Below are 22,571 nucleotides of genomic sequence, written 5' to 3' on the forward strand. Positions count from 1 at the left end.
CTATCTATCTATCTATCTATCTATCTATCTATCTATCTATCTATCTATCTATCTATCTATCTATCTATCTAGATAGATATACTGTATGTACAGTATATATAGTGAAATGTTATTTTGTTTCTTGTTGAAGTTCTTAGTTTGAAGTTTAGCTGCTAAAGATGCTACTTGCTACACACACTGCCTGACCCTACTTGTAAGAGAGGATGGTTTTTATTTAATTTGAGATAAATGGCATAAAAATAGAAGTCTTACACTTCTTGAGTTTTTAATGGATTTAAAATTAGCGCAACCTAATTTATCAGACACTAATCAGCCCATAACTATTTCCAAAGTTATCAAAGAATTCTAATCCGCTAAAAGATAAGCTAATGATCAGTTTCACTGAAACTGCCMATCAGGGGGGCACTGGGGAGAAAAAGTGGCCCGGGTGTTCCTGACAGACTGGCCCACCTTCAACTGTTGGTTGAATAATTTTGTTCAAAATAATAAAATTTACAACATTACGTTGTAAATATTATTATAATAAAAACATTTACGTTTGTTTGAGGCCTACTGTGTACCAGTGAAGCTAAATAAATYTCTTTGGTCTGTGAGAGGAAACTGAAGAACTGGTCAAATTCCTGCAGAGGGAGAACATGAAAACACCACTCAGAAAGGTTCCAGGTTGGGCAGGGCCCCTCCCAGCCACCCTCACTTGTTGCGCCCCTGGTGACTGACAGGGAGTGAGAGCGTGTTGGACTGGAGGCGCAATAACTCCTCAAAGACTGCGCRCTCATCATTCAAACCATTGTTCGTAACGCTTTTGCTCTCCTATTTACAGCACCTCCACGGGCCGGACCACCCACAGCCCTTTGGCCCACAAACCCTTCACCAGGAACCCTCCCAGTACTTTTATGCCAGTCCACCCCCAGGTTCCCACCAATGGAAACCACAGATGCTACATCCTCCTTAGAAAGGAGAGGAACCATCAGGCTGTTATTAGCACACAATTTAAAAGCCTGCCTCTCTGATGGTATGGGGGTGCATTACTGGCTCTGGCATGGGCAGCTGATACATCTGGAATGGCTCTATCATTTAGACCATCTCCTAACCCAAGTATTTTTTATTTTAGGGAACGTCTTGCATATTCCAGCAAGACAATGCTAAACTGACCTCAGATGTTTAGTTAAAAGCAGAGGGGACTCTTCTCAGTGGGAAACATGGACCCTGGAGCGGGTTCTTTGGATTTGGGGGTTGTTGCACAAGCCGGTGGTCTCAGGTTGTAACCAGCAGAGACTCCACAGCCTGATTCCTTGTGTCAGCATACTGGGAGCAGTTTTGTGGACGTCCTGCAGCCGCTGAGCTTTGGAGAAAACCAAACTCCATCCTCTGGCGCTGTGTTTGTAGAGCTGAAATACTTGGCATTCTTGCCCACATTGTGCGAGAGYGGCCCGAGTCAACGGTCGTAAAACCGTGTTGCCCAAAGCTAACAGCCCTGATCCTGCAGGATTCAGCCTGAACGCTTCTTGTTTGGGGTTTCCTAATTGACTGTGTTCATTGTGAGCCTGTTTCTGAACACTTGAGCTCCTTTGTACTCAGCTTGACCTGCTCAATTTTTATTACAGATCCTGATGTGTTTTTATCTCCAGGTGTGGAGCCTCACCCCCACCCCCCTCCATCAGGAGGTGGATCAGGATCTGCATGGGAATCTGAATCCACACGACCCTGGACACCTGCGTTGGAGTAAATCTGGGCAGAGGTCACATGTTTCCTGTAAGCTCCCATCAGGCTGACACTCACACAGGGGCCCCCCAGGATCAGCTGTGGAATTATGGGTTGCCCCGAGGCTGAACCAGGTCTGTGATGTTTGGAATCAGTCCCCTAAAGACATCCTTGCAAAGCAATTTCAGTCCCRTTTTTTGTTTTTAAATGGTGAAATTGGTTTCATCCAGTGGTGGGCACAGCTAACTAAAAAGCTAGCTTCACTAGCTATTAATCCGCTAAACAAGTCTTAGCTCTGCTAATGCTAAACCGCTGAATAAATCATAAAATAGCTAATGCTAACCTCTAAAAGAACAGTTTATATTCATCTCCTTTCAGACTAGTAAGACTGACATAAACCTGTTGTTAGTTTTTATTGGTAATAATTGTACTATTATCATTACTTCATCTTTTAACTCCACCCACAAGTCAATCTGACCAATCATGCTTTACTAAACTCCACCCACACCCAAGAACCACAGCTATGCCTACATTCTAAACTCCGCCCACACAGCACAGAACCTCCCCCCACGTACTGCAGCGACCCCTTTTTGCTAATTTGCGAACAGTATTCGAGAAAAAGGCTTGTTGTGTTGTGTGCAGAGAAATATTTAGATATTTAAATTCATTTCATGAAAAATGGGAGCAAAAACAAGTTATTTGCTCATATTTAGTTTCAGTTGTAAAGAACATTTGCACAGTTGGTTTCTAAAGTGTTTTAATTGATGCGTACAATGACTACAGTTTCATTTTTTCATCAGATAGACATTTACAATGCAACTGATCGTTTTATGGTTTGAAACTCTACGTTTCAAAGCTTTTCTCTGTTAAGTGTTTGAGCCTCATATAAACAAGAAACAGTTGTCGGTTCATTTGTATGCATGCAAACACCTCGTATCGTCCACAGATAATATGAAACAAACAATTCTCAGAAACACAGTCAGAGTTCAACGACGGGAAAAGACTGAGGAAAGTTAAAGTTAAAATACACCGACTGTGATAAAAAAAGTCTTTTTACAAAATCAAAAGGTAAAAGCCATTTGGTGCTTTTGTCAAGAATTAAACAAAGAAATATATTTGAATGGTTTAACTTTATTAAAAACCAAGACAAATTTTTGTGCTTTTTTTTCTCTTTTTGAAACATTGTTTATTTTTTTAATATTTTAATCGCCAGCAAGGATTCTTTACAATTTTCCTGTAACCGTAATTTGTTAAGCAATCACACAATTTCAGAAAAAGTTATTAATAAAATACAATAACAAATTGTTCTAAAATTTCTAAATAAAAATGTTGCATTTTACAGATTGTTTTTTTTAAAGGTCAACACATAGACAGATAATTTTGGTTGAATTTTAAAATTAATTACAGGAAGATGTGAGTTTGTAATAATTGGTGTTTTTATATAAATATATTGTCATAAAGCACCGCCCAAAACCTGTAGCTTATATGCTTTAATACCTTTCACAATAAAGTAATATACGATGATTTCTTCCTATATACTGTTATAGATGTGCTTTTAAACAAAATCACTGGTAACACTTATGCAGAAAAATTAACAGATTTAAGTTTTCATGGCACAGTTTAATTGTGGGGAAGAAAATCATATTCAAAAGTGAGATAAAAAGGCAGAACAACAAAAATAATGTGTATTAGTAGGTATCCATTCTTTAAATTTCTAAACAAATGCTTTGTTTGGCTAGCATTAAGGCTTCTTCTTTGTGGTCTGACTTCCTCTTCAACCTTTTTGTGCTCTTTTTGCCCTTTTTCACAAAAATGTGGATCAAACTACAGAAATCCTGATTTTTAGACAACAATAACAAACATTTGCCACAGAGCAGATAAAGCAAGTTCTCTTTACCTGGTGAAGCTCAACACCAAAAAAATAGCTTTAACTTGCTGTTCAGCTCAAACTCACTCCAACAATGAGCTTTAAATGCTAACATCAGCCACCAGCTACGCTACCAGTAGCTACATGACTTGATAATACGATGAGCAACTGAAAAAAAACATTCTTGTTTTCTTGTGGTACATGCTAATGTAATGCCAGTAAAACATTAGCATTAGCTAAAACATATAATTGGCTATAATGCCACATTAGCTAACACATAGCATTAGCCAAAACATAGCTTTAGCTATAATGTTGCGGTGGCCAACAAATAGCATTACTTACATTCTAGCATAGCTACAATGTTAGATGAACTAAACCATACCATTGCAAAAAAGTAGTTAGCCACAATGTAACATTAGCAAAAAATCTGCAGTAGCTAAAACACAGTATTAGAGATAATGCTGCATTAGCTAACAAATTGCATTACCGAAATTGAAACTTAAGGAAAACATATCATTAGCTACAACGTTGTGTCAACTAAGCCATGGCATTAAGAAAAAAGTAGAATTAGCCACAATGTAACATTAGCAAAAATGTTTAATTAGCTAAAACATAATGTTAAACTGTAGCATTAGCTATAATGCTGCATTAATTAATCCATAGCATTACTTAAATTACAGCATTAACCAAAACATTAGCGTGATTGTAGCACTAGCTAAATCATGGAATTATCTTTGCTGTCACAAGCTTTTATTTTGAAAATGGTTTTTATTTCTGTTAATCTGGCCTACTTTTGATGCAAAAATGAAAGAATTTTAAAATGGAGCATCTTTTCTGAATGTGAAAATACTGAATAAATAAAATGCTAACACTAACACCTAGCTTCTCAGCTAGCTGAACGCTAATATGCTGTTTATGTGTGGGTTGGACTGTTTTGTAATCAGAGGGCATTTCAAAGCATCTATTTGACTTTCCTACAAAGCATCACTCTCCACTACTGCTGTGGGTCAACTGTAATAAAAAAAGAACATTTGAACTAATTGTTTTTGCTTTGCTTTGTTGTAGAGTGCTTTAGATGGCATCCCTTTCTGTCTTAGTTAATAAAAACTAATTAAGGAACTAGTGCCCTACTGTAGATAAACGTGAAATTGGCCCAGGACTAAAGTATTCATCGTCTAATTGCAATGAATACCGTTACACCCCTAACTACTTAACGATACATTGTTCCACAGATAAGGTAGATTCTAACCTTTGTAATTGCCCCATTTTATGCTAAACAACGGCCACAAAAAAGTGCAAAAAACACCTTTGTTTAGTACTTTGGCACAGTCAGTATGTAGCACCAAGATGTTCTGCCAAACACACGAGTGGAACGGGGGTCTTAGCACCAGCTGAAGAGGTTATTCTGCCAGCAGTTTTCAGCTCTGTTGAGCTGCCAACGCTTCCTGCTTACAGATGCTCATTACTGAAGAAAAAAAAAAAAGAAAAAGGGGTGATATTCTGGTCTGGGCTGTCAGAGATTTTAACACCTAATCCCACTTTTCACTTTAGTGAACAGCTTTGGGTCAACATGTTGCAACACTGGGTAATCCCTTTTTAATTTTAATTGCTACTCCGGTGTCGTCACTGAGCTACGAGTATGGATGAGCACTAGCAAACACATTTTATGGTTTGCTTTGGTCTATTTAGCAGACAAGAGAGAACAAAAAGGATAAAACTTACATTTTATATATAAAAAATAAAATTTTCTTTGAGAGAGACGTTTTCTGGATTGTCCTAATTCTGTAATTCCAACTAACCAGTGGTGGGCACAGCTCTGCTAACCCGCTAACAGTGAAACTAGCTCCTCATTTAGCAGATTAGCATGTTTGCTGACTTTGAAAACTGCTAACAGATCTATTAGCTTTCACTAAATAAGGTTCTAATAGTTTTAAATCTACTAAAAAAATTCACGAGTGTAAAATTTTACGAACTATCCTCTCTTACAAACAGTGCTGGATGAGTCAGGCACCGTGTGTGTGTAGCATGTAGCATCTCTAGCAGCTAAACTAAGAGCTTCAAAAAGAAATAAAATAACATTTAATAATATTTTAAACATTGAATACAAAACTGACTACATATAAAAATGGTTGAGAAAGTATTTGTTGTTTGACTAACTTCAAACTATTCATAAAAATACAGTCAATCAAAAATTGCTTTTATTCTGAAAGGGGTAAACTGGAAGTATGAGAAATTAAACAGAGCTATCTCCGGTTTGGATTGGTGGAGCCGCCATAGATGATCCCGCCCACCTTCATTTTAAACCAATAGAAAACTAACAGGTTTGTGTCATTCCTGACAGTCGTCTTAGCGGTTAGCATTGGCCTCAGCTAATTTTTAAAACCTGCTAAGCATTAGGGGAGCTAAAATTGGTTAGTGAAGCTAACATTTTGGTGAGCTGTGCCCACCACTGCAACTAATAGTGCTCCTGAAAGAAAAAAATGATGTATTTCAGATGAAACTGCGTGGAGTGAATGGCTTTTTTTTGTTCATATTCGGAGTATTACACATTAAACTCTCATAGACCTCACAAATATACCTTTTTTTAATAAAACATATTTTTTCTGCCACCTGTTTTTTTAAAAGCGCACACGTTTAAAGACAGTCTGTCTGAAGTTCATATGTTACAAACAACAAGTGCTCAAAAGACTCAAATCACATACTCTCACAAACAGAAACAAAAATAGTTAAAGTTCTCCATTAGATTTTTTTTCTTCCTTGTTTTGCTCCAGAACCAGAACCGGAGGTCCAGAAAGTTCTTCAGTCCCGTAGTTCTACAAATGAGCACAGGTAAAATTCAGCTGGTCCCACGACCCGGACTCGGTGCTCCTCAGTCCCTCAGGGTCGCCGTCATTAATTGGTGGCAGTCCAGGTCCCCTCGCAGCTCCAGAGGACCCGGCAGCCTCATGCCCGTCTTCGGATCCACGCACCAGCACTTCCCCCGGTGGCCGTCACGAGCAGGATGGCACTGTGGGCACAGAGGTACAGGAAATTTTAATAAGAGTGTAAAAAGAAGAACGATCAGAATAATCAAGTACTTCAGAACAGAGACGTTTGATCTGGTTTTATTTTAGTTCTTTACTGCAGATTTTAGATTCTTGTCCTTTAAACTGCATGAATGCCTCAGAGTCAAGTGTTTACTTCCTGGATCTGGTGACATCACCATGAACCAACCAACCAAATAAAACAAGCCAACCAACCAACCAACTATCCAACCATCCATCCATCCATCCATCCATCCATCCATCCATCCATCCATCCATCCATCCAACCAAGTAAAACAAGCCAACCAACCAATCAATCAACCAACCATCCAACCATCCATCCATCCATCCAACCAACTAAAACAAGCCAACCAACCAACCAACCATCCATCCATCCATCCATCCATACCAACCAACCAACCAACCATCATCCATCCATCCATCCATACCATCCATACCAAACAACCAACCAACCATCCATCCATCCATCCATCCATCCATCCATCCATCCATCCATCCATCCATCCATCAAGCATGCATCAATCAATCCATCCATCCATCCATCCATCCATCCATCCATCCATCCATCCATCCATCCATCCAACCAACCAACCAACCAACCAACCATCCATCCATCCATCCATCCATCCATCCAACCAACCAACCAACCAACCATCCAACCATCCATCCATCCAACCAACTAAAACAAGCCAACCATCCATCCATCCATCCATCCATCCATACCAACCAACCAACCAACCAACCAACCAACCATCCATCCATCCATCCATCCATACCATCCATCCATCCCTCTCCATCCATCCATCCATCCATCCATCCATCCATCCCAGCAAGCATCCATCAATCCCACTGTCCTGTGGACCTTCTTCAATTCAATTCAAAAATACTTTATTGATCCCAGAGGGAAATTGAATGGACAGAGGACAACTTAATTATTTCTATTTCTATTTAGTGTAGATTACTTCTAAACAATTACTTGCCCATTTCAGTTGTTTTGATTTTATACATTTAGTTCTTGCCTTATATGTGTAGAAATATCTCAGTTTTGTTGCAATAAAACTACTGTACATAGAAATGGAACTCGAATTGGAGGTTCAGAAAAACAGAGGTACGAGTTAAAAAACTGACGTAAATTTCTCAGTTGAACTCAAACCCAACTCTGGAGGAATGCAAATATCACTGTGTGCTCAGAATATGTAAATAACCAACGTGCTCTTTTGGCTCTTCGTGACCAAAAGTCAGTAAAATGACATCATAAATTCTTTTGAAGACATGTTTTGATTTAAAGCAGCATGGCTCAAATCTGCGCTCTTGCATCAGCTTATTTATTGTACGTTAAAGGGATTACATTTGTGACCTAAAGTGGCACGAGATGCATTCTGGATATTTAAATGATTCTCCCAGCGTTCCCTCTGTCAGTTTTCAGTAAATCCAGTTTTTGTTTTTAGAAAAATCCCTCTAAATGAACCCGTTAAGAATCTCTGAGCAACTCTTGCTCAAAATGAGTCCCAGTCGTTTTTTACGACCTGAGCTGTTCTGTCCTGCTGGGTTTTTATCTCGGTGCTGTTTTAGTTAAAAAGTAAACAGATGCAGCAGAACCTGAGACGACCCAAATGCTTTAACCACGTTCCACAATCAATAAAAAAAAGCAACAGACGTTTGATGTTTGGAGCTTTTCTTTTATCGCAGCTGAGAGTGGCCTTATCTCTGTTTTTTTTTCTTCCTGTTCTGAGTCTCTCAGTTTTATCTGAATGTTTGTTCAACCTCAACAGAACCATAGAAACTGCTTTTTCTGTGAAAATCCAGCATGAGTGACTGCTGAAAACAAACTGGTAAAGCTAAAAGAGGCAAAACATTATCTAAAAGCTAAAAGGAGAAAAACGATGGAAAAAATTCCAAAAGCTAGTTTTAACATAAAAGTAGAAATAAGTTTTAAAAAGGTAAAAGTACAGAAACAAGGCTAGCTAAAAACCTCTAAATGCTAAAACGCTAGTAGATACAAGTATCAAAAGGCTATACAGTTAAAAGAGGCAAAAGGTTATCTTAAAGCTAAACAAAAGTAAAGTGGTGGTTGAAAGCTAAATATAGTGAAAGTCTAGCTAAAAATTAACACAGGCTAGTTAGAAAATAAAAGTAGTAAAAATTTTTACAAAAAGTTAATTCAGCAAGATTTTACCAAAAATTTTAAAAATAGCAAAATTGCTAGCTGAAAGTTAATAGTGGCAAATGGTCATGGTAAAAAGCCTTTTGCTATTTTAGGGTTTTAGCTAGCCTTTTCCAACTTTTAAGTTTTTTTTWAACTTTTATGTTTTAGCTAGCCTTTACTAACGTTTAGTGTTTAGCTATATTTTGCTACATTTAGGTTTTACTAGCTTGTTGTTACTTTTAGGTTTTAGCTAGTGTTTTGCYACTTTTAGGTGAAAGTTCTTTACAACATTTAGTTAGCTTTTTGCTACCTTTAGCTTGTAGCTAGTGTTTTTCTCATTTAACTTTCGGCTCAGTTTCAGCTTCAGAACACAGCATTCATCTTATTCTTTTACGTTTGCGTCCTCATGACAACAGGGCTCCATGGATCCACAGACCGAGGACCGGTCTGCTCAGTGTTTCAGTTCTGGGTCGGAGTCACGCACCTGTTTGGGGTGGAAGTCTCCGTTCTTGTCACAGTTGGGGATGGGGATGGTGAAGAGGTCATCGTGGGTGCGGCTGTTCGATCCCAACCTGTCCAGCGCTCGCTGGAGCTCAGCGCGACACGGCGCCTGTTGAAAAYAAACAAATAAGTTCTGGTCCGAGATTTTTAAACACCTGACAGAAAACAAATGACTATTCCATGAAAGAAAGCTTATCACCCGCTCAGTGTGTGTTATATGTGACTCTCAGCTACTACCACATATAATTTATCGGGGCTCTCGCAAATGCGACCTGATTTCCTAATAGTGCGACTAAAAAAAAATGTCCGGTCGCACTGGTGCGACCAAACGTTCGAGGGGAGGGGGAGCGGTCGCCMGCTGAAAAAAGTTTCCATKTTCCATAAAAATAACCCAGCAGTATCAATGGTCGCCCTCCGACAGTCTCATCTCTCCTGATAACACTGAGCTCTGCTCGCGGCTCCGCTCCACACCTCCGCACACACGTTTGTTTTTCTATCCTCATTAGTGCTGTACCAAATGATTATTTTCTAATCCATTAATCTAACGATTATTTTTTTTGATTAATCGATTATTCTAACAACAAATCTATAAGTTATTCTGATGTGAGTGCACTGGAAATTTAAAATGTTTTCATCAAATTAACAAGAACAGTTCTTTAATATTGTAATATTTTCTTCAATAGCTTTTTCATGGACACAAAATATGCACTCTAGAGTCAATTCTTTAACAAAAAAAAGCTTAAAAGATTTAACATCAACATAAAATCTCAACCAAAGCTTATAAAATTCAAGTAAAAGAAATATAGTGCAAGATGTTAACAATCTAACAAATGAACTAAATCATACAAAATTCAAGTCACTCTGGAAAAACTATAATAAACATTTATTTATTATTTTTTATTTAACATATATATAAATGCTATATTACCTTATACTGTATGTATTAGCTCAGCGCTAGTGCGACAAACAAGCTAAGCTGAGGTCCTCCATCCATATTTTCAGTTACAGCTGAGTCATTTTTGTGTTCCCCTCTCTGTCATGTGGATGGAGGACCTCAGTGATGAGAGGAGAATGTGTAGCGCTGAGCTAATAGATATATATGGTGATAGCATCGAGGCTAACACTAAAGCTAACAGGCTAATCTGAGGTTCTTCCATGAAGCAGCTCTGTTGTCCTCCATCCATATTTTCAGTTCCAGGCTGAGTCATTTCTACCTTCTCCTCTCTGTCAACGCTCTCTGGTTTCATTTAAAAGAGTCGATCATCAGATATTGTCCAAGATTAACCTTCAGGGTGGATATAGCTCGCTAGCAGCCTCGCACYGAGGACCTATCCACGTCATCATTTACCCAGAATGCTTTGTGTGGAAATAAAATGGCTCTGTCCGTGTTAAAATATATTTTTAAACTTTGTTTAAAAAGGATAAAAACTAAACAGCCTACAGTATTTTTACAGTCTTTATTTTACAGTTAAAATATATGTTTATCTAGCCTGGCCCTTGCCTTCCTACGCAGCTCCGCTCAATTCTAGTTTCCTTCTCTGCTCCGTCTGGGACTTCTCCCATTGAGATGGATTTCACTGGCAGATTTTTAGCCGGGCCAATCAGAGAACAGAACGTCAATTTTCTGCACAGTGTCTGCTTGTAGTTTATTTTACCTGGGCCAATCAGAGAACAGAAGGAGGAGCTTTGAATGACGTCGACTTTCTGCACAGTGTCTGCTAGTTATTTTAGCATACAGCAGTGGAGGAAGTGAATGAAGCCAGTCTGTGTTGATAAGGCTYCAAATTAAAATAAATTAGTCTGATAAAGCAGCAGCTCTCATTTACAGTCGTCTCGTTTGGCTCAGTACTTCTCTCCTCTCAGTAGGGTTGTTTACAGCACACGCGATTTCCGGTTAGCTTCTTAGCTTAGCCTCCTTCACAGCGACATACGTCGCAGCCAACTGATCCAATCATTTTAAACTTCAGCAGAGGCCACGCCTCCCGCAAGAAATCGATTCTCTATGCATCAAGTCCAGACCCTCGTACGAAGCAACGTGAAGGACAGGGTCTGGTTTAAACCAGGCTGTTTATCAAATAAGGTCTAACGTTACAACTAATTGTGGATCCCTTTAATTTTGGCCCTCGTACTGCATCATAAATCTTAGCTCAGCATCTACAAAACTGATTGCATCGTAGCTATTTTGTGTAGGCTAAGGTTGATTAGCTGTGGCAGCCATTTTGAATGAAGTTAGCTGTGTTTCAAGAGATATTTTACAAACACGAGTAAAAACATTTCACTTTTTGGCAGCGGGTGATTTTAGGACCTCCAAAGTTGTTTATAGTTATATTTACAGACTAGAGTTACGTCAGTTTTCGGTTGAACATGTTGCGTATTTGCTGAAAATATTTATTGGTCTAAATATTCCTGGTTTTGACAATCTTCTGGATGGTTGCGTGCGAACMGATCCGGTTCGGTCCAACAAGCTGTAATGATTAGTGTCGGGGTGTGAACCTGGTGACACGTATGTGTTTATGCTTATGGTAAAGACCATGAGCCTGGCACTCATTAATCCACACATTCACATCACTTCTTTCTGTTTTTAGCTGCCAGAATATAATTGCTGATCGCTGATGTCAGTGTGTGTTCGAACTTTTATTTCCCAGGACTCTTATTAAGTGTTCTGGTCTGTAAATAACTAATTTAAAGAATTTACAACCTGACTGTTGCACTTTGGAGCCATAAAGGCTTAATGTGAAACACCTGCAGGGGTTCAGCCACGCTGCAGCTCGAGCTGCGCCGCTCAATGATTTTTCTCACCAGAACCAGCTTGGTCTCGTCTCTGGCGCCRTTGCTCCTCAGATTGATGGACTTCAGTGGGTGTCGGGCCAGGGTCCTCTGGATGCAGCGCTTGTCCTGAGGGCTGCAGCGGATGTTGCTGTTGTTTGGGTGTTCGGGGCTGATCTCCTCCTGTCTGTCCATCGCTAATAACAACAAAAACAACAACAGATAAACAAACAAATAAATGAGCTAGCTCAGTCTGGGTAAATACACCGTGAAGGCTGAGAGCTGAAATCTGTTGAAGAAGCTGAAACAAAGTTGTTGAAGAGGAAACAATCAGGACAAAAGCTAAAGATTAAAATCACCAAAACAGAAGCTAAAACAAGTAGAGCTGTAGCCAAAAACTAACAAAACTCCAGCTAAAACTAATAAATTTGTATCTATAAGCTAACAATAGCTAAAGGTTAAAACCACAAAAACTGTAGCTAAAGGCTAAAACAMGTACAACAGCAGGTTAAAGTGCCTGTGACATGCACATTCATGAAATACAAAACATCAAATAAAACATATTTATATTTAAGAAACTTGGTGTAATAGACACGATTTTACCCATTTTGTCCCATAACTGGCCTATTTTCTTTTAAATTTTGCTCAGACAAAATGAAACAGGAAGTGACATCAAAGGGGAATTCTTCAAGAAATTAAACCCTCTGGTTTTTGTTTATAAAAGCAATATTTTTTGAACTCTGACTCTTTCTCATCTCTATTATAGTAATTAAAATAATCTAAAGAAACATCAGATTCTTCTTCACAGTCTGTGTTGTCAGCCATTTTAGCAACGCTCTGTTTACATGCAGACATTCCCCTGTGACATCACTTCCTGTTACTTTACATGCAAATATCTCAACAGCATGAAATCTTTTTTACAATATGTTATCTTTCCAAAAATGCATTCATGTTTATTACAAAAAATTGATGTCACAGGCCCTTTAAATGTTAGAATTAGCTAAATAGTAGAAGCCAAAATTAACAAAGCTAAAGCCTAAAACTAGCAATTTAGTAGCTGAAACTAGTAAAGCAGTAGCTACATGTTAAAACTTCAAAAATTGTAGCAAAAAGCTGACACAGGTAGAACAGAAGCTAGAAGCTAAAATTAGCGAAATAGTAGAAAGGAGCCAAAATAAACAAAACTATAGCAACAAGCTAAAACTAGCATATTTGTATTTAAAAGCTAAAACAAGTAAAGCCTGAATTAGCAAATTGGTGCTTAAGCTAAAATTAGCTAAACAATAGCTAAAACCTAAAACTAGCAATTTGGTAGCTTTATGAAGTGGCTAAAAGCTAAAACTAAGAACTGTAGAGAAAAGCTAAAACAGGTAGACCAGAAGCTAGAAGCTAAAATTTGTAAAATAGTAAATGCCAAAATGAGCAAAACTATAGCAACAAGCTAAATGTAGCATATCATATCTAAAGGCTAAAACAAGTAGAATAGCTAAAAATTAAACCCATCAAAATAGTAGCTAAAAGCTAAAAGAAGTAGAACAGTAGCAAAAAGCTAAAATTAGATAAATTAGCAAAACACTAGCAACTGTAGCTAAAAGCTTAAACTAGCAGAATAGTGGCTAAAAGCTAAAGCTAGTTGAACAGTAGCAACAAGCTAAAATGACTACACATTGCTAAAAACTAAAATTAGACATAAAAAAACACAGCAGCTAAATGTGCTAAATTAAGAGTTTAGTTCCCTGAAATGAATTGTTACATTTTTAACTCTCAGTGCAGATTTTAAATTTAACTTCATTTTTATCACTTTGTGATTCTTAACACCAGTTTGTTTAACTACTTAAATGAGATTTCAAATAAAGTGAAAGGTCAACAGAGTCAGTCTGATGATGTAATGATGCTGGAGTTTCAGGCTGATTTCTGGGTTTCTTCAGAGACCCCCTACCCCCCCCCCCCCCCCCCCGAAAAGGAGCTAAAACTAGACTCAGTCTTGTTGCGGATGCCCTGGTTGGGGGGTCTGTGTCCTGGTTCAGCAGTCTGCAGGCCCCCCAGCAGCTCTGACACTCTTTGAAATGACGCCACTCTCTGCGTGTTGTGGTCAGCACCACATTCACCTTTGCATCACTATAATTGTGCAGCTCTGCAGCCCTGGAGGCACCCAGCTGCTTCCTGAGGAAACCACCCCCCATCAACACCAGCCTCAGCCAGATGGAGGCTGTTAGAGGAAATTTACACMGACACCAGTGGGCACCGGTGTGTGTGGTGCTTTCATGTGGTGGACAAAGAGCTCAGAGAGAAGCAGCAGGAGGAGAAAACCTGACCCCCCTCTTGGTCCCATCCCTGAACCAGATGTGGGTTCTGATCCAGGTAGCGGCCTCTCWTTCTCAGAGCTGGAGGTGAAGTCAGGACCCAGTTTCCATCAGCTGTTTGTATTTTTAGCTCTGCAGGCGTGAAGTGGGATCATCAGCACTTTGTCTCGTCCCTTCACTCCTTCTGGCCGAGCCTCGGGGTTTTCGATGTGGGTCAGGGGTGGCGTGTCCTGTTTGCTGYCCCCGCTGTTTTCCATGGAGGAAGTTGCCACTTCTTTGTGTGGTTTCACTTAATTTGAATCTCCACCCTTTGGTATTTTTCAGCTTTTCAACRTTATTATCTCTGATGCAGTTGGGTGTTATAGATGACTCAGAAGACCCGAACTGATYGGAAATGCTGAGTCAGAAAAAGTGTTTTTAGTTTAAAGTAAAAAGAACTTAGTTTCATTAAAAACAAGTGTTCACTTAGTGCTTAATTAGTTATTTGTTTTAWAGACTATTATACTGTTCATTCACAAGTTTCAGGAGCGGGTGGGCTTAAAAAAAGGTATGAAGCGGCTGACCACCTGTAGGGTGAAGGCCAGGGGGTTTACTGGGGAGAATAGATGACTCATAARAGACACAAAGGACTGTCCCTCCCCTGGACATGTCCAAACCATCTCAGTGTTGTCTCTAACTTTATGTCTCAGTCCTTCAGCCTGGTCTGTCCCTCTAATGATCTCAGTCMGTCCTTGTCCCTCTCAAGGAGAACCTCARCATCTTCAGCTCTGACATTTCCAGTTATGTCCCCTTTGTCCATGTCTCTGTGCCGTATGACTAAAAATGAATGCTGTGATACTTTGGTGCCTGTTTGTGATATATGTTACTCATGCAGGATGGGAGGAGTCAGCTGTGATGCATTAGGACCGCCTCCTGAGAAAAGCTTAACTATGAGCTAATAAATATATATTAGAATCTATAATCACTGGACGTCCACTCCTGGGAAGATTATTAGCCGTTTTAAATATTTTCCAGGTGTGAATATGATCTCTCTCTGTAGAAAGATAGACTCTATATGACCTTTGACCCTTCACATATTGACAGGCAGCGACATTTGTTTCTCTGAGGTCACTGCTGATGTGTTTCTGCCTCAGCGTTGTGTTAACACACCTCTATAATCCAGATAAATGAGCTGATCGTGATCAGTTAATCAATGCTTGTTCAGCAGCTCCTGAATGGAGTGACTTGTTTCTTCTTAATTTTGTCAAATAAGTAATAAAACAGTGTAATATGTTATTTTTTTATATATCTGAGGTTTTGTTTGCCTCGTTTAAAAAGCTCAAACTGATATTTTTTATGTTCTGATACAAAAAATGAAAATAATCTATCGACTGTCATTTGTGTCGTTGCACAACATCTTTAAAAACACACAGAAAACAATGTGAGCAAAATGATCTTTTGAACTTTAGTGTTCAGCTTCTCATTTTTAGTTAATTTTCTTTAAAAAGAAACACCATTCTGGTTGTAGTTAGTGGTGCAACTGGTTTAAAAAAACACATATGGTAACTGTTTTTCTTTTAAGTCCTCTCTTGTGTATTTGTAATAATAATAAAAAAAACGCATGGATGTTAACCAGAAAATGATCGTGTTAAAAATTCACATTAAGGTAGACGAATAAAACACAGYGACATGATTCTAGCCGATGCATTGGCTCCTCCGCCAGATGAGTCATAAAACAAAACTCTATATGACAGAGATTTAATGTGAAATATAATAAATCACCACGGCAGTTTTATTCTTCTAAACTGCAGCTCAATCAAGATCAAACCGGTTTTAACGAAACTTAAAATGAACTATACAAAGAAGAAATAAAAACACTGATTAAACCAGACAGAGCGGCTTATTCTCCACCAACAGAGACTTTTAAAACATTCTGGCAGCGAGTTCAAAAGTCATCCCGGCTCGGCACCAAAAGGCTTTTCTTCTCAGTCAACACGGGATCCTGCCAGAGTATCAGTGTCAGACTTTCAGCTTCCAGGGAAAATATTTCTCAAAATCAGTTAATCATCAGCTGATGTCTCATTCTGTTGTACAAACACTGCAAGAGACGATCAACAAAGCCTGTGAGAGCTGTCCCCACCTCTCTGCAGAGCCATTTGTCAATGGAAAGACTTACAGAAGACTAAAGCAACACTCCATCATGAACACAAGACACCAGCCGCAGCGCCTCGCTCTGCTTCCAATTTAACTCCAGCCTAAACAGAACAACATGTTTGTGCAAACACAAACGGAGAAGTACACTGAAGCAACAAATCTGAAAATTAAATCTGCATACTTTCAGTTTGAGTGCAGATAATTGTATTGATGAGAATCCACAGCCGATTGGTGAAAAWTTTACCCCAAACTGGAGCCGGTGCCTGAATTCCCATCACCTTTTTTGTGGCAGCTTAGTCTTTTCCTGAAAGGAAATAACTTTGTTGACTTTAAAAATTGTGTAAGGCTTCAGCCTGAGGCTTGAAACGTTTACCAAGCCAGATATAACACCCACAAAAGGTGTGGATCAGATACAAAAATACGCTTAAAAGGGTCGAGCAGAACCTCTTCCAGATGGATCATCAACAAGACAAACACTGTCCTTCATCCTGTCAAATTCGTTTGGATCAAAGCATCGTCCACTTCTTCCTCCCAGAGTCTTGGTTAGAAAGGAATTTTATTATTTGTCTGGATAAAAACAGAATCTGAATTTAGGTCTGTTATCCAACAATATTATTTGGGATTGCACATCTTTAGCCACAAAAACAAAGCTCCAGTAAACCTAGACTTTATTTATTTATTTATAAATTAGATTTGATAAAATATCAGAGAAATAATAACTAAATTAAACGTGATTACATTGTATAATGCAAGCTAATTAAAAGCTAACTTCTTGACGCAGTGCATGATGGGAAAGTAGCTRCACGGTCAATGTGGTTAGCGGTGATTCGGTCCTGTTCTTTCGGGGAACSATTCAAATTGCTGCTGGTTGGAAGTTGGAACATTTATCTTGACCCAGTTTGAGATATATTTACGAGCTGTTTTTTAAAATTTATTTTATGTTTAGGCGCGTATTCAAAGCTGCTCACAGGTTGCTAATTAGCGGCTAACATCACGGCTAATCACTAAGCTAGCACGTTGCTAATCAAAATAATTAAATTTAATGTGGTAATTAGTCGTCTTTTAAGATTCCTAAAATTTACTTGTAGTTTTAAAACATGTAATTAACCAGCAGGAAGGATGTTTTTCACCTGGTGACRTGGATAACAAGCTCCAGCCTGGTTAGCGGACACCGCCCCGATGGAKCCCAGGAGACGGAACTCCGACACGGCGACAGCCACACCGCCGTCCGGCGGTCCTCTGCATCCGGTGAGTGAGTGTCAATGAGTTGATTAATAATATGTTTGTAGGAAATCTGAGCTGCAACCACTTTAATCAGTAAAGCTTTACTAGTCTTAACATTATAATCTTCACGTAGCAATTTTTATGTTGCAGATAACTTTTTAATTTAACGTGAGGAATTTAAATGATGTCATATTTGAATACTAGATAAATAAACAAACCAAAACACAGTTATGTGAAGGGTTCATATTATTTAGATGCATTCAGAAAACACATTAAAAATAAGTTGTGCACAAAAATATTAAATGAATGCAGTAGACTACAAATTTAAAAATGCCACAAAGATACAAAAGCTGTTTGTTGGGATACAAAAGGACACACAGTATAACTTGAGACAGAAGGACATAAGGAGACATAATGACATAATGGAGACAAAAAGGACGCATAAGGAAATGAAGACAAATAAGGAGACATAAAGGGGAGATATTATGTGACAAAATATTCAAAAAGGGACCAAAACAGAAACAAAAGGACACATAATGAGACAAAAAGGAAGCACAAGGAGACAAGAGCATGCCTAAGGAGACAAAATGGGACATATAAAGAGACAGGAGATGCATAAGGAAACAAAAATGGCTCAAGGAGACAAAGAGAAATAAAAGTTGCAGAAAAATTATGATRAAATGCATGAAAAGTCAAACAAGTGTTTTCTCAAACCTCCAATAAAACCATTTTTTATTTTAGCAGGATTTTTTTCTGTTTTTCCTAATAAAATTTGTTCAGAACATTTTTATATGTTAAAGTAGTTGTCTCTGACCATTCACTGCCCTCCAAACAGTCGTGTCTCATGACCCGGACAAAGACTGTTTGTGTTTGTCTCAGGAGGTGGTCCCTGTCCCACGGAGGACAACAGTGAGATAATCACTTTTACTCCTTCATATAAGCTCCAGCTGTACAAATATGTTGCACGGCCTAAAAAAAGCAAATAGTCAGAAACATCTGCTGACGGAGATCTGAGAAAAAAAGCTCGATTTAACAAGCCCTGAGWGAGCGCCAAGAACTGGAGAGAAAACGTGTTTCACTAATTTAAAACATTTAAACATGATAAAATGTTCTTATTGCGAAGCTGAAAGTCCTGTTTTCTTCAGCACACTGACAGACTCTCAGCTCGGCTTAATTGATTTGTATGAAACATAATTAAAATCAAAAGTTAAATGAAGAGATTTATGTATAACAGAAAACATTCCTGCTGTCAACACGTTTTAATTTGTTTTATTTTGTCATTTTTGGGTGAACAGTTTAAATTGTCAAAAGTWACTAGATAAAACACAAGTTTCCTCTAAAAAGGCAACATAAACTCTAAAGAGGTTGCTGGCATTTGATGGAAAAGTTGCCAGAGAGATGATTTTCTGCTGAACTTTCAGTGATCGTTTTGAAATATTTGAACAAGAGACAAAAACAGAAGGTCAGACAGTGAAAAGTTAAAGACATAAAAGACACAATGGACGGTTGAAGGAGGCAGGAGACTAAGAAGACACAAGGATACAAAAAGTACAGATAAGGAGAAAAATGGATTAATAAGGAGACTAAATGGACACATTAGGAGACAAAATAGACACAAAGAGACAAAAAGGACTCATTAGGAGACTAAAGGATGCATAAGAACACAATAAGGACTCATATGGAGATAAAAGGATGCAGAAGGAGACAAAATGGACACATTAGGAGACAAGAAAAGATGCAAAAGAAGGCAATGTGAACACATAAAAAGAAAATATGGACACAAAAAGACAAAAAGATGCATGGAGACAAGGTAAAATGTACAAAAAGTACATATTAGGACACAAACAGACATATTAGAGGACAAAGGACATATTAGGACAAAAACAGACATAGTAGGAGACAAAAAGACATTAGGAGACAAAAGGACATATTAGGAGACAAGAAAATATGCAAAAGAAGGCAATATGAACACAAAAAGAAAATATGGACACATAAAAAGACAAAAAGATGCATGGAGACAAGGTAAAAGGTACAAAAGGACATAGGAGACAAAAAGACATATTAGGAGACAAAATGACATATTAGGAGTAGTGCTGCCACAAACAATTATTTTTATAATCGATTAATCACCGATTATTTTTTCGATTAATCAACTAATCAGATCATACATTAACTGAATATAAAACATACAGCTTATCGTGCCAGAATGCAGCTGCTATTATATAACCATGGTTAGATTTTAGCTATATGCTAACTAAAAATAATTGCTGTGGAAGGTAAGTTCTGCTCTGCAGATATTRCACAGGTTTCTCTTTCATTTTCTTAAAATGATCCCACACTTTGAGCTCTGTTGTCAGGTAGCCATGATACCAGAGCCTGTCTGTATAATGTCTTGTGACGTCCACGGCCTACCCCAGTTACCACTACTGTGCATGTGTGTCAAGGACAGAATGGTACTGAACTTATAGAGCGCTTTTCAAGTCCCTCCGGACCCCAAAGCGCTTTACACTAACAGACATTCACCCATTCACACTCACATTCACACACTGATGATGGCAAACTACACTGTAGCCACAGCTGCCCTGGGGCGCACTGACAGAAGCGAGGCTGCCATACATCGGCGCCACCGGACCCTCTGACCACCATCAGTAGGCAAGGTGGGTGAAGTATCTTGCCCAAGGACACAACGACTGAGACGGCTGGACGGGGGATCGAACCAGCAACCTTCTGGTTCCAGGACGACTCCCCTAACCACTCCGCCACAGCCGCCCCAGAAAGGTAGATGTGGCAGTGGAAGGTGTCAAAACAGTTTGGAGAGAAAAACAAAATAAAAAAAGATTAATCGATTGTTAAATTAGTCATCGGTTATTTTAATAATCGATTAGTCATCGATTAATCGATTAATCATGGCAGCCCTAATTAGGAGGCAAAATGACATATTAGGAGACAAAAGGACATTAGGAGACAAGGAAGCAAGGTTGCTGATAGGGCTGCATCGATTAATCGACAACTAATCGATTATTAAAATAATCAATGACTAATTTAATAATCGATTAATTGTTTTCTCTTTTTTGTTGTTCACTTTGTTTTTCTCTCCAAACTGCTTTGACACCTTCCACTGCCACATCTGCCTTTCTGTCATTGACACACATGCACAGTAGTGGTAACTGGGGTAGGCCGTGGACGTCACAAGACATTATACAGACAGGCTCTGGTATCATGGCTACCTGACAACAGAGCTCAAAGTGTGGGATCATTTTAAGAAAATGAAAGAGAAACCTGTGTAATATCTGCAGAGCAGAACTTACCTTCCACAGCAATTATTTTTAGTTAGCATATAGCTAAAATCTAACCATGGTTATATAATAGCAGCTGCATTCTGGCGTGATAAVCTSTRTGTTTTATATTCAATTAACGTATGATCTGATTAGTCGACTAATCGAAAAAATAATCGGTGATTAATCGATTATTAAAATAATCGTTTGTGGCAGCCCTAATTACAATATTAAAGAACTGTTCTTGTTAATTTGATGAAAACATTTTAAATTTCCAGTGCACTCACATCAGAATAACTTTTAGATTTGTTGTTAGAATAATCGATTAATCGAAAAAATAATCGTTAGATTAGTCGATTAGAAAATAACTGTTTGGTACAGCTCTAGTTGCTGAGGATTTCAAAGACTGGAAGTCTGTAGAGGGCTTGAAGAGATCTTAATGCATTAGATGAAGACAAACTGGTGAAACAAGTATAAAAGTGTCTAAAATGGAAAGTTTCAGCTTAAAAGTCCTGAATGAGCCGAATGTTTTGATACCTGAGCAGCTGAAACAGCTGAACGGAGCTGAAGTGGTTAATGAACAAAAAGCTAGAAACATGAAAGTTAAGGTTTTATTAAAACATGAAGTGACAACATGTTCTGATCCAACTCCCCGTCCCTTCTCAGGCCCCCTGCTGCGCTTTGATGTGGGGAAGGGGGGACCACGCAGCGGTCCACGCCTGGACCCGGTTCTGTGTGTGCGTCACAGTAAACTGAGCACCGACACGCAGCTCCCACTGGACCCGCGAGACGTTCCAGAACTGGTTAGTAAATTATATCCGTCCTCGCCGCCGCAGAGACGGGTCCAACTCACCGACACCGGCCTCCACCTGACACCGGGGTCCACCCAGCAGGAATGCAGGAACGGGCCAAGACACGCACCAGCATCTGTTCCTGGGACTCTGAGGGTTTCTAGGAACTGAATATTGAAGCCATCTGAGACCTGGTCAGGAGAGCCAGGTCCTGTTGTTGTTGCCATGGAAATGCACTTTAAAACAAAAGCACTCATCCTTCAAACTGAGATGTTAGGGTTTTTTCATGTTAGCTCATCTTAGCTAACATGAAAAAGGCTCAAACTTTCTGCAAACCAAGGTAAAATGTGCTGTTAGCTGAAGGTGGAGAGTGATGGATGATTCTCCTGCAGGCTGCAGCCAACCAGCCCAAACCAGGATGTGCTCCGTCTCTGCTTCCTTCATTATGAATCCTCCTGTTTTTAAAAACCCTCCTGCTATTTTTATCTTGTTGCTAGGAGTGGGGCAAGTTTTCTGGAGATGCACCCCCATGTTTAATAATACATAAGTCCACAGAGGAACTCTGCTGCTTCTGGCTGGACTCGATTTTCGCTTCTTCTCCCCCCATCTTCTCTTTTTTTTATTTTTAATTGTTCCTCCTTTTTGTTTTGGACTTGCAGACCTGAGCTGATCTGATTTACGGGGGCGAAACTTCACTGTTTGTTATGTTGGACCCCCCCGGAGCAGAAAAGGGGGAGGGGGGGGTGATCAGATTACACAACTGAAACACAAAACTTTCTAAAATGTTCCCCCCAGAATGCTGCCGTCCAGATTCAGAGCC

General features: G+C 39.0%; 2 protein-coding genes across 4 annotated transcripts in view; one reads left to right on the forward strand and one right to left on the reverse strand.

Moving 5' to 3' along the window:
* Positions 1 to 6,130: 6,130 nt before the first annotated feature.
* LOC106526918 (insulin-like growth factor-binding protein 4) overlaps positions 6,131 to 22,571 on the reverse strand; it is a 22,005-nt gene continuing 5,564 nt past the window's right edge. Inside the window, exons 2-4 of the mRNA XM_014021644.1 lie at positions 12,059 to 12,222; positions 9,243 to 9,368; positions 6,131 to 6,575 (exon numbers count right to left, since the gene is read on the reverse strand). Of these exons, the coding sequence (XP_013877098.1) occupies positions 6,438 to 6,575; positions 9,243 to 9,368; positions 12,059 to 12,222 (428 nt within the window). The 3' untranslated portion in view covers positions 6,131 to 6,437. The remainder of the gene's footprint in view (positions 6,576 to 9,242; positions 9,369 to 12,058; positions 12,223 to 22,571) is intronic.
* The window catches only part of LOC106526916 (zinc finger protein Helios), a gene marked incomplete in the record, with an annotated part of 43,752 nt that continues 27,680 nt past the window's right edge, over positions 6,500 to 22,571 (forward strand). The window contains 3 exon segments of one of the 3 annotated variants that reach the window (XM_014021638.1): positions 6,500 to 6,589; positions 17,573 to 17,713; positions 21,627 to 21,763. 3 annotated transcript variants of the gene reach the window in all.

Source organism: Austrofundulus limnaeus, unplaced genomic scaffold, assembly GCF_001266775.1.
Source record: "Austrofundulus limnaeus strain Quisiro unplaced genomic scaffold, Austrofundulus_limnaeus-1.0 Scaffold300, whole genome shotgun sequence".
NCBI lineage: Eukaryota > Metazoa > Chordata > Actinopteri > Cyprinodontiformes > Rivulidae > Austrofundulus > Austrofundulus limnaeus.